The sequence below is a fragment of the Phasianus colchicus genome, chromosome 7 (genome assembly GCF_987193195.1).
Source record: "Phasianus colchicus chromosome 7, bPhaCol1.hap1.1, whole genome shotgun sequence".
In the NCBI taxonomy this organism is placed as follows: domain Eukaryota; kingdom Metazoa; phylum Chordata; class Aves; order Galliformes; family Phasianidae; genus Phasianus; species Phasianus colchicus.
Window position 1 is genome coordinate 34308199 of NC_143442.1, and position 12458 is coordinate 34320656.

The 12458-nt window shown below is 44.4% G+C and overlaps 1 protein-coding gene across 23 annotated transcripts in view; it reads right to left on the reverse strand.

Moving 5' to 3' along the window:
- Positions 1-12458, reverse strand: part of LRRFIP1 (LRR binding FLII interacting protein 1) — an 87697-nt gene that overhangs the window by 53917 nt on the left and 21322 nt on the right. For 2 of the 23 annotated variants that reach the window (XM_090144491.1, XM_090144487.1), the window contains exon 1: positions 1891-3147. The exons of 19 other annotated variants lie outside the window; for them this stretch is intronic. In XM_090144491.1, coding sequence (XP_090000617.1) covers positions 1891-1935 — 45 coding nt within the window. In that variant the 5' untranslated portion in view covers positions 1936-3147. Of the gene's footprint in view, positions 1-1890; positions 3148-12458 lie in introns of those variants that run through there. 2 more of the 23 variants (XM_090144495.1, XM_090144496.1) reach the window with 1 other exon arrangement.

Consider the following 12458-nt stretch of genomic DNA (forward strand, 5'->3'; position numbering starts at 1 on the left):
TGAGGAGGGAATTCTTTGGGTGACTTGGTTAGATAGATGCTAATGACACACATCCTGAAGGTGTGCATTCTTGGAGCTTTTTCTTTCTGAAACGTTCAAGGGGTCATTGTTAAACTGGAAGCCCCAAGAAACAGCCAACAAAGGCAGGAAATTATGCTGCTTTTCTGAGCACTGGAAAATGACTGTGTTGACTTACCACACAGCTACACATGTAATAGTTTGCAATCTATACAAAGCACTCCTTAAATCCAACATACTCAAAGCGATCCGCTTCGAAGACTAACAGGCAGGAGTTGGTTTGTAAGCACAAAATCAAGCTCAGAAAGCTCTCTGATCTCATTACCCAGAAAAATACACCTGCAAACTACACAGTAGCTATTACATATTCCTATAATAACTATTCTCAGGCTAACATAAGCTTCTTGCCTTATGCTTAAGACAGAGCCAGCTATTTGTTTGCTGTGAGCACAGTTTCTCATTGGTGCTGCCATTCCAGCCCCAGTACCTTGCATGGAAAAGCTTTTTCTTCAAGTGTTACACAACTGTTCACTCCATCTACATAAGTCACATGCTTCACTAGTCAAAAGAAACCTGGCAAGGTTTGCTGTACTCCTAAAGAGCATAAGGTTTATTTGCACAAGCAGCACCTGATTTGCAAGATTCTCATAAGGCAGCAGACACATGCCTACCAGCTCAACCTCTGCTAAGTGATAGCAGTGTTTTTCTTCATCTTGCCTTCACTTGGGCTCACTGTGAATAATCACATGCTCCTTGAATGCATTGAAACAAAGGTGTCTGTAGGTGATGATGCTCGGAGGTCAGAGCAGTGTATCCACCTGATGTTCTCTGCATCTGAGCTGGGAGCCTAAGCACACCTTGAACACTTACTCATGTGACGATCAGCCGATGAATCAGACAGGGATTGGTCAGCCCACATCCTGCCCAGCTCTTCACCTTTCTTTTACATGCAAATGACTTCTAAATATAAAGATAAGGATTCCTTTTTAATAACCACAGGCCACCTTCATCCTTCAGACACGGGGCGGACCATTATGGACACGTCTGACAGCTTCCATCTGCTCCACAGGGTGATGATGATGAGGGAGGAACCAGGAGAATGACATAAAATCAGCAACCCACATCAGCAGCCCAGTAACTCCTCTATTATGGCTCCATGGAGACACAGGGCTGCTTTTAAACTTCGCTTACAAAGCACAGAAGACATTAAGTTGGCGTATCTGCTCCCATGTCAATTTGAAAAGCAAATAACTCACATTTCTATACTTAATTTTTAAAAGGGCTCAGAAAACTCGAAGCACTGGGAAAAATTAGCTACTTGTGGGTGCTAGTCAGTGCCGACAATAAGCACCCCACTAGCACCCACTGCTGCAGAGGTGCTGTAAATTACACAGCACGTCCAAAATGAGACAATTCTCACAGACTGTTCCAAATCTTACACACACACAAGAAAAGAGCAGAATTTCTCTAAGCATCTATGATTATTACATTTGAATTCAGCCAAAGGCACACACAGTAGAAACCTGTAAGAAGCAACTTAAAGAGCACAGCATTGCTCAGCAGCTCGCTAAGTGGCCAAGAGCTTCACTGCACACGGTAAGCTTCACACACAGCTGTGTGACATGGGCTGTAACATAGACTGCAAAGATATCGTCCTGCAAGAGGTAACAAAACCAAACCCACTGTGGTTTAAAGTGGGGCAGGCACGTTCAGGGCAAGCACACCCAAGAGGGGACACCGCTTATTAAGCATTGTGAAAGCCGATTAAAGGCTGAGCAGCCCACGAAGGGTTAAATGAGCACAGGTGCTGCCCGGCTGCGATTTGGACCATAAGAGCCGCAGCACCCCCCCAACCCTCCCCTACCGCCGTACCAGTTTCTGAGCCTCTGGGCTCAGGCAGTCCGCTTCCATCGGCATGGCTGCAGTTGGATCTTCGCATGAAAGAAACGAAAAGCCCCACACGTCTCCGCAGAGCAGAGCGGCAGGTTCTTGCTGCTAAAGCAGCAGCACGGCGTCCCGCGGGGAACAACGCGCTGCCGGCACTTCCCGGAGCCGAAGTCCGAGCGCTGCTCCGTGCCCGCGGGCTGCCGGTGCTCGCTGTGAGTCAGCAGCACCCGCCGGCAGCGATGTCACAGCTACACGAGCTTCGTGCTTCCTTGGCGGTTATCAGCACGCTGGCTGCTGCTTCTATTGATTGCTATTCACGCTGGTTTGGCTTTTTTTTTTTTTTTTTTTTTTTTTTTTTTTTTGGTGAAGAGGCTTATGTACATAGCGTACTTCCCTTAAGCAGTTTATGTAGAGAAAGCAATTGGGAGAACGGTTGCTGAGCTTACAGCTTCCTTGATATGCTGGAGGGAGATAAACACCAGCAACAAGCACAACCACCCGCTTAGCCTATGGCCTCTGGGCAGCACAGCCGAGCTCCATCTCTGAGCAATGAATTAACATCCGGAAGCACACGAACAGATGCTTACATGCAGATGCTTACATATGGACATTCAAACCATCATCTCAGAAATAAACCACTCAACTGTCGCTAATTTGTTGCAATTCTATCTGCATCGGCTTGGTAGAGCTGAGCTCAGGACACTGGTGTAAGCTGCACAGGATCATAGTTGAAAAGGACCACAATGATCATCGAGTTTCAACCCCCCTGCTGTGTGCAGGGTTGTCAACCGCCAGACCAGGCTGCCCAGAGCCACATCCAGCCCTCCTGATTCTGCTTGAGAAGCAGAGGTGAGGGAAGGGAAGAAACCACCAAGCCACGAAGAAAACCCTGGGCAGCTCCTTTTACCCAAAGAGGTTTTGCAGCAGTAACAATAGCAGGCGCTGCGAGTCATCTCTTCCTGGCACACGGTGTGGGGCTGCAGACAAGCAAAACAGGGCCCTCCCTTAGCAACCAAACCCTGCTCTCTTTTTCCTGGTCACCAGCAACCAAACCCTCTTACTTTCCTGGTCACCAGCAAAGGTTGGGACCTCGTGCAGTCTCCACCCAGCAGCTGAGCTCAGTTTTTCCATGAGCTGCCCGCTCCGCACGAAGAGCCCAGTTCTCATGCTGGCAGAGCACCCTGTTCCTGCATTTTCCATGCTGCTGACAATATCTTAGCTAATTTGGAAGCACTGGCACTACTTTACATTCAGAAGGTAACCAGCTGGCTGCTTGTGCTGGCGGTTGCAGGACTCAGCCACATCCTATTGCTCCTGGACAGGTGAGACAGGCACACTGCTCCTCCATTACATTATTACGTCACTGAGAATTTCCCCCACACACAGCTTTTTTCAATTACTTCCAAAACCAATATAGAACCCAAGATGTTTGTTGTCACTTGGCTTACTTGAGAAAGCACTTCACACCTCAGGGTAAGTCAAAACACACGGCGTGCCGCAGACTTCCAGGATTAGGAGGTCTTTTTAATACTTGTGAATTTCCTTTCTTTTTTCTTTTTTTTTTTCCCTCGGCAATATACAGCTGACAGCATTCAAGATGTGCACTTGGATGTGTCTGACTTGATTCTACATGGAGCAAGGCACGTTCTGCCTAGATTTGCAAGCTGGTGCTGCTGGATTTCCCAGGAAGGGGGAACTGCTACAAACATGCTCTCCTCTCACCTCTCCTTCCTCTGGTGCTCTGTGTGGTTCTCCAAGCACTGAAATGAAAAGCAAGCACATGTGATGCTGTAACTACATAATCTGAGACACAAGCTAGGCAGCCAATGCTGCATCTTACTTGATTGCTCGCCAAAGCCATTCAGCACCACTAAGCTGACAGAGAACAACTGCTGTGAAACCCAGGGGAGCCCTCCAACACAGGTCACACCCAACTGATGTCTTCAGGACATGTTACACCAGAGTTAGTTACTAGAGATGCACAGAAGCAGAGCTTCAAGTTGAAAGGAAAAGGCCAAAATCTTGGCAGACAAATAGAAGCACTGAGAAAACCTGCAACATGCAGCCCTATGGCTCCAGTTTGGACCACCCCAATATTAGTTAGCCACACTGCAATGCTGCCCATCACCTCCATCTGCAACTCAGCTGCATTTCTATCTTAAAAAATTAAAAAAAAAAAAAATAATCTAATGTTTATTCCCTTTATCTTCAAGTAGTGTATTTTAGAATGCTAGCATTGTATTTATTACTGGCATTCCCGACAGTGAGAAGGGAAAATACAAACTGCAAGTTATGGATGAAAAAGCTGGCAAGCACATCATGACAGAAGAAAAATGTAGTTACTTTAAGGGGTTTTTTTTCCTCCTTCAGTTCATAATCTTGTTCTAATTTCAAGAATGCCTATAAAAACCTATGGAGTAACACCCTACTGAAGTCAGAAGACAGAAGAGACTACGTATGCAACTCACTTCATCGTGACTGCCTGCTGTGGGCATCCTGGCTCCCTCACAACTCAGCTGGCAGAGTTAACAAAACCTCCTTGTAAACCGTCACCAAGGCAATGAACTCAAGTGTACACAACTAAATGCTTCTTAGGAAAACAATGTCCAGTTTTCATTACCAAAGTGTACTGCCAGTATCAACAGATGACTTTTGATTGAGGCTAGATGGCGACACGGCGAGGAGGAGGAAGGAAACTGCTTACAACTAAATATGATCATGGTTTCACCTCAAGTATTCGACCTTTATATTCACTACAGAGAAATAAAACAGCATGTCAACTTAGATGTACAACGATCATTTCTTTACCTTAAGTACCTTTGCAGACTCACGTTGTCAAACATCTTAGCAAAACAACTGACTTGGGGAAGTGTCCAATTTTCCAACACTTAAGGATAACTAGAGAGACAAACTAACCAAGAGGAGTGCTGCTGTGCCTCTCATGATGCCAGCTGCAACCTAAGCATCTTTTCCTGAATTACTAACTCACACCACATGATCCTGCGATCCTGCAAGACCAAGGGTCTTGGTCTTAACCAAGACCTTTAACCTCCCAAGTTGGGAGGTTAAATTATGTTTTCTCATGGCAAGCTCTTCTTGTAAGAGTGTCCCATGAGTGAGTTCTTATTTTGTTCCTCAGAATTCCAGAAATCTGTTTTTCTCTGTTAACTTCCAAGTGCCAGGAGAACGATCAGGCAGACATTCCCCTTTGGCATGTTGATGGTGCAAGCACGAGTTATCTCTGTTTAACGGGTCAGCATTCTTGCTCTTCATGCTTAACATTTTAAGCCAAAGACCAAGGAGAAAAGGAGGGGAAAAACCCACAGCTAATGAGGAATTTACATATGAACAGCATCAACTTGAGAAACATTTGCCAGAAAACCCATCTCAGAGATAATTCAAGCATGTGACCAGAAGCTGGGAAGTCTTGTTGACAAGAACCCTTTCCCCATAAATGAAGGAAATGTTTACTTTGCAGAGTGCTGCAGTGAACACTGCGTACAGCTCTACAACATAAGAGACAATTAAGGAGTTGTGTCTTACTTCATAAATTGCATTGCCATGCAGTCACAAAGGGCTGCTGCTAAAAATACAGTCTAAACAATAACTGAACTCCATCATAAGATTGCATGGACTGCCAAAGCACATCCTACCACAAGGAATCGATCTCACCACACCTATATAAGGGGGGTACTGTGCAACAACTGCCATAGACCCTAGCAGTGTTTGAGAGGCGTTTATTCCCTTAGCAAAGCTTTTGCTTTTTTAAACCCCCCAGGGGGATGAAAACAAGTAGTGATGCTGTAAAACTCATGCATTACTCAGAAAGCTGATAGTCTCTTTTCTCTCCTACCTGTTCGTGTAGCTCATGCACGCTAACAATAAGGAGCTCACAGAGCAGTTCCACGGGGGCTGGCAGCTGGAGTGGTCTCTGGCACAATGCTGGGCCTGCCGTGTGTCCCAGGTCACTGGCTCACTGCAGCTGGTTCAGCTATAAGCAGGGCTCTGCTTTAAGGCATTCTGGACTAGTGGGAGGAGGGAAAGTGCTGAAAGCACCTCCTTCAATCTAAACAAACCCCCTCCACGTGAAAACGCTGCAAAGTGGCTTCAGAAGAAAAATGAGCGTGACAACTGATCAGTTCTGCAGGCCTTCCCATTAAAAATAATAAAAAAAAAACCAACGCTTCTGTGTAAGTATTGTAAAAAAAGAGCCTGAAGAATGGGAAGATGGTTGGTTACAATCAGACAGCGATCCTAAACTGGTTGGTTTGTGTATAGAGAGGGCATACCACTTTCATGGCTGTTTAGCAATAAATGCCTCATCTCATTTTTGTACTCAGATACAGCACAGCAGGGAGGCAAGAACAATCCCTGCACAGAGGCTGGGGGCAGCTCTGCAGGAGTGTATTGTGGCTTCCAACCCTGACCACTTTCCTGTAGGTGGTTGTACCTATCTGGCAGAGGACCAACACAGTATCAGCATTTCAGTCACATCTTCAGTTAGCATCCCTGATCAGCTCTGGTCAGTGAGTGACTGCTCCCATCAGGGAAGCATTTGGATGCCACTCTACAGCTGTTATCTCAAGGAATAAAGCCATGAGCTTTATACAGCCCATACAAGACTATTCACATACTTGAGCTCAAGACTGTTATTCATGTAAAGTAGTTTCAAGGGAGTCAACACTGTCCTTGGAAACAGCTGGATCATTCAGTCAGATAAGCAAATCACAATTGTTGAGTCTAAAATGACATCCAGTAGGAAAAATTCAAGAAAACAACCGACAGTAAGAGCAAATGCTGCAGTTTCACAAAAAGAATATAATAAGGTCCCCAGTGCTGTCTCCTGAAACACTCACTTGCAGGAAGTTGTGTTCAGTGGTCCCTTCCACTTGTTGTAATGACTCTGAATTCCCTCCAGCTTGACATCTTAGTACATTACTACACATAGAAAATGAGTGGAACTCTATTTCAGACCGTTGGCACTGCTCTGCTGCTTCTTTCCTGCAAAAGCCAAGCTGCAAACAGCATGTTTCCCAGTAGGGCAAGCACCCAGGGCTCAGCAGAGCTTCAGTAAGGAACCACGCATGCAAATTGAATTCAGCCGTTGGTACACATCAGCAAAGAGCAAACACATTTGTCTTGACCATGCTGCTCATGGAAGAAGCAAGCACAATAACCAAATTTGGAGCCTGCAATAAACAGCACTATTTCAGCGGTTTCTTTGTAGAATAAACACAGGTCAGGGAGGGCTCCAGGGCTGGGTGAATGCCAGCATCTTTTTGAACAAGAACATAAACAGAGCTTTTGTTCCTGACCAGTAAAAGCATTTGAAATATAAATAAGAACTGATATTCAGAGATTGCTGCAAGCAATATAGTCCGTGGAGACCAAAACGTGGTACCCACAGCATCCCAAATTTCATCTGAATAAGTCTGGAACACAGCCCTGCAATTTTAGCACGTTCACATGTTGATGCAAATCTCAACTTAAAGCAGCACCCGTAAGCTATTAATCGAGGAAAAAAATAATTAACAGTTACTAATGCTGTTTCGAAGAATAGGCTGAAAATACTGCAGACTAAGCAGAATACATGGTGGGATACATAGAAAACATTATATAGACAAAACAGATGATGAATATCAAAGAAGAGCAAAAGAAGGAACAGGTTGCCCAAGGAGGTTGTGGATGCCCCATCCCTGCAGGCATTCAAGGGGGATTCTGCAGGATTCAAGGCTGGACGTGGCTCTGGGCAGCCTGGTCTGCTGGTTGGTGACCCTGCACATAGCAGGGGGTTGGAACCGAATGAGCATTGTGGTCCTTTTCAAGCCAGGCCATTCTGTGACTCTAAGGATAGGAATTAAGATGCTTGTGAAAATAAAGGGTCAGGACGGTGAGGAAAAAAAATACAGGGGACAAGAGCCAAAGCCTGTAACACCCAAGATTTAACAGCCACAGTCCTGTTTCTCTACACAAACAGCTCTTCCATTAATTTTTAGGGATTAGCCCTGGAATGAAAGGAACTTGCTGCCCCTCTTTCCTGTTTACAAGGTGTCTGTTTTATTTCAGATCATGAAATGAGCAAAACAAGGGCAGCCACCGCTCCAGCCACTTACAGAGTGTTACTCCTGCAGCAAAGGAAAAAAAGAGCTTCAACACAAACAGAAGTTTTTTCAGTCCAGTAAGTTTTTCCTAAAAATTTAAATGAATTATTTTTTGTAATAACATCGAACAATAGGTAATAAAGAACCACCAGATACAGATTTTGTTTATTTTTCCTTCCTCAGTTAAACGCAATGGCTCAACCAGGCTGAGTTGGGTGTAGACCTATTTGTAAAAACATCATCATTCTGGTCAGCTGGAAAGCAGAATGACACCATGGTAAGCACAGCTCCCCAGTAAATGCATTACACTTCTGAATTTCCAGTGTGATGAAGAGTCAGATAGACAGACCAGAGGTCAGATCTGGTGCAGAAAAAAGTGGTTTCTGAAGAGGTTTTTACTCAGTGCACTGCATGGCCACACCAAGAGACTGAACAGCTTCCAAAGCCAAGACATATTGTAATGTTGTCTTTAAATGTCCCAAGATTGGAGTTAGGTCATGTGAACTGCTTGAGAATCACTCAGCATGAGACCTTTACATTTTGCAATAGGTCAGAACTATTTGTATCAGTGGGAAGTTCTTGAATCTTCATGCCAAAAACTAATCAGTAAGTTGCACCAGTCTTTGTCATCAATTAATACAAAATTTCACTGTGCTTCAGTTTCTTGCCCAGAGAAAAGAGATTGTGTCCCTCTGGAGGAAAATAAATGCAAAAGGTAATATTTTGAAATCCTCACACAACACATTACACAAACTTTATGCCAGCAGAATGAATGAGAAACTCCAGTAAGAGCTTAATCTTTTGCACAGCTAAGTCATTTGTATTTATTGGGTACACAGGAGAGCGGGCTGGAAGCAAACACAGCTCTTCTGGAATTTAGTTGTCAGAAGCAACTTGCATAGCATAGCAGCTCTCTGCAGACAAGAGCAACAGCCCGCAAACTGCAACTCAGAAGTGCTGACTGCAGAAGAGGAGATATGAGAGATCATAATACAGTCATGTATCAGGTGCTTGCCAAGTCTGCAAGAGAGAAATGCTACGACACAGACTCTCATCTACTTTTAGGAGAAAACAAGTTGTGCTACACACTAATGGCACAGAATTGCAAGTTTCTGAACACAAGTAGGAAGAAAATGCTTTTGTTTTTTTTTTTTAAGGCACCACCCAGATTTAATCTTCTTGAAATAAAAGAACGCTCTAATTCTCAGATGTATGCAGTGAGGCAAGTCTGAAGGTCAGCATCCCATCTAGCAGGTCAGAGGTGTAGTGGTGATGAATTGCTCCATATGGAAAGGCCAAGAGTGAACTTCTAGCTTGTTCAGTCTGTCCTGAAACCCACAAGAGGGAGTAACAATCAAACAAAGCAAATGTTCTGAGTTACCGAAGAGGCAGTACTTCAGTCACACAAAGCTGGGTCCCCAGATTTGCAGTCTAAGTGTTCCATTGCCTGAAAATTCTGTCATGGAGGATGTGGATGAAGATATTAGCACTTTTTAAGATGACCAGGGGATAACAGAGAGGATACGTGACCACTGTAGAATGCATATTCCTCTGTGTACCTACATGTTAATTCAGCCTTCCTTAAATTACCACCCCATCCAAATGCCTTTCAATCACCTATGCAAAGAATAAAGAAGGGAAAAAAAAAGCTGAAGCAAACCAAAGGTAGCAAGAGGATGGGGATGCTTCAAGTCTGTACTGTTTCCACATTTTCCTCCCACAAAAATATAATCCCTAGCTTCATTCTGCTTACAGTCTATGCTTAGTGTCTCCATCCTCAGGTTCATGAATGCTTTCTGAAGACCTCCAACAAAACCTATATATATATATTTTTTTTTTAAATACCAGCCACTCAAAAGGTATCAGGTATTCAAAAGGTTCTGGCACTCAGAACTTCACTGCAGCAGGAATAAAACAGAACATTAAGAGGTTTAAAGCGTTCATAACATTTTTTGCAGGCTGCCACAGCTGCCTGCCAAGCTTGTTTTTTAAGCGAAAGAGCAGGAATAAATATGACAGCAGAGCACTTTGGTGACAGTTACGCTGCTGTAAGTGGGAGCACCTTAGAGCTCCAAGGAGAAGTGGAAAACTGCACTAAATGTTTCTGTAGAGGCAGAGCCTCGTGCAGCATTTTGCCTCCTGCCTCCCAGCCCAGCATTCCAGGATTTGTGATTTGCTGTCCTGGCTCAGTTACCGGATCCCAGCTCCAGCCTGGCTGCCAGCCCTTCTTGCAGAGATAGTGGCCTTGGTGCTCCTACAAATGGACCCCAGGCATGGTCATCACTCCAACACAAACTTCATTGTGAGTTCTGATGGCCTCTCGTGCTCCCTTGGCTTTTTAATGCAGCTGCTGCTTATGTATAGACATATAGAACACCTGGCTTTAAAGACACAGCTGAGCACACTGATTTTGCCTGCAGTGACTGAAAAATATTAAAATAACAATCAGAAAACAGCTTGTTAGTAGAACTAGAGTAGGCTTTAAGGTGATACAACAAAAGACAACACAAAGTGATACATTTCTGTTTATTTTCTTAGATCAGTTAGCTTGCTTCTGCTGAAATTCACATCAGGTTCTGCCCACCTGCTCCTCCCTGGCAGTAACACGAGGTTATTGACCCCATGTATCCCCTATCTCCTATAAAACAGGGTGCTGATAAAGATCTACACATGCCAAGCCCATTTATTAAGAGTAAAAAAAAAAATCAATTGAGACTCAAGGTCATGAATGGTAAACTCGTCCAGCTGCTCACAGCAAACATCATCAAAGCAAGTGACCATTTTAAGTGATTCTTCAGGAAATCCAGGAAATAGTGCAATCAGAACATTGTTTAAAAACTGTACATGTAAGTTTCAGAAAGAGCTGCTTCCAGTAGTTATATATAACTGAATTATGGAGAGACTCGCTTATCTGTAAGCCCAGCACAAACCCTCTGTTAGAAGAGCATTTTAAATACAGCTATGCAAGATCTGCAAATGCTGCTTGAATCCGTGGCATAACATTTGTTAGGGAATGGAAGTGGGTAAATATATCATGCAGCTTGGACATGCTCCATCACAAGTAACTGAGAAAGCCTATTTTCACCTTGCAAAAGCATTTAACACTCCTTTCAGCCTAGCCAATGCTGAGGAACAGGCTTGTGAGCTATTTATACTCAGAGATAAAGGTGCCAAAAAAGGTTTAAAAAAAAAAAAAGTGTTGAGGTCATCAAGCCTCAGTCTATCTAGGAGATGTAGTGTTCCAAATCATACAGCCTGTGCTTCATATAGCTCCTAGCAAAGGAGCAGAAAGAAGTACGCCTGGAAAGGAATGCAGTTTTTCCTCTGAACAGCACATTGAAACATGTGAACACAGAAGCTGGACACACTGAGTATTTGGCCAATGTGTTCAGCTTGGCCACTTTTTAACAGCAGATTTAGGGCTTCCTATAATACCGAAAGGCAGAGCTGCATGATTTTACACCATCACACAATCAACAGTCCTTCACAAGCGGTTAGCAATGTCATAAAGATCACTGCTCCACTTGTACGGAAGAAAAGGTTGCAGAATTATTATTAACTCAACAGTGTCTTTGAATTTCTGACAGTGAAGGTTGTCTGCAAGCAACCTTGAATGTTCGGAGGACACTCCCCTGTCACGCTAACAGCTCTCTGACAAAAGCCACAGTCAGCAAAGTCATTGCAAGTCTGTAGCACCAAGACTGGAAAAGCCATCCAAGTATGTTCAAATCCAGTTCAGCACTTGTAGCAAGGTTGGGAACAGCAAAACTGATTCTCTTCAAATAGGAGAAGTGCTGTTATAAATCCAGCTACGTGCTAGAAGCATGGTGAAGAGTCAAGGTTCTGACAAATCTGCTATTATAACCACTGTGCTGCAAGCAAAATGCTCAGAGATTCTCACGTGGCTTAAAGAGGATCTATCAGATCACTGCCATATGCCACACTACACCAGAGACACTACAGCTGGCAGCTACCTGGACACAAGGAGACATGACACACCAAAACAGGCAGAAGGAAAGGATGCTCCCCTCTGTGACATTTCCAAACAGCAGCTGAGAGGCATAGCAGTTTCGGTGGGGGACGTTCACACATATCGATCTGCAGGAAATGACTTTGGGCTGCATCCCTGTCCGTTTACCATGCAGCAGTTTCTTCCCAGGGCATCTGGCAGTCAGCCCGGCAGCACGCGGCGCTGCTGTCCCACTTCCAGGCAGAAGCCAGAGTCACACACAAAGCATTGGGTAGAACACAAGCACTGAATCCAACCCACGCTGCATCTCCCTGGATGCCTTTCCCCTACCAGATACAGAATCCTTCTGAGCTTATCACAGGGATGTTTGCTTTGCAGGTGTATTACGTCCAAGGTTTACTTGGGAGGTGCCACTTTTAACTGTCAGGAAGGAAGCCCAGCTTTCTGGATGTCCACTGCAAAGGATGCAGTTGCATACACTA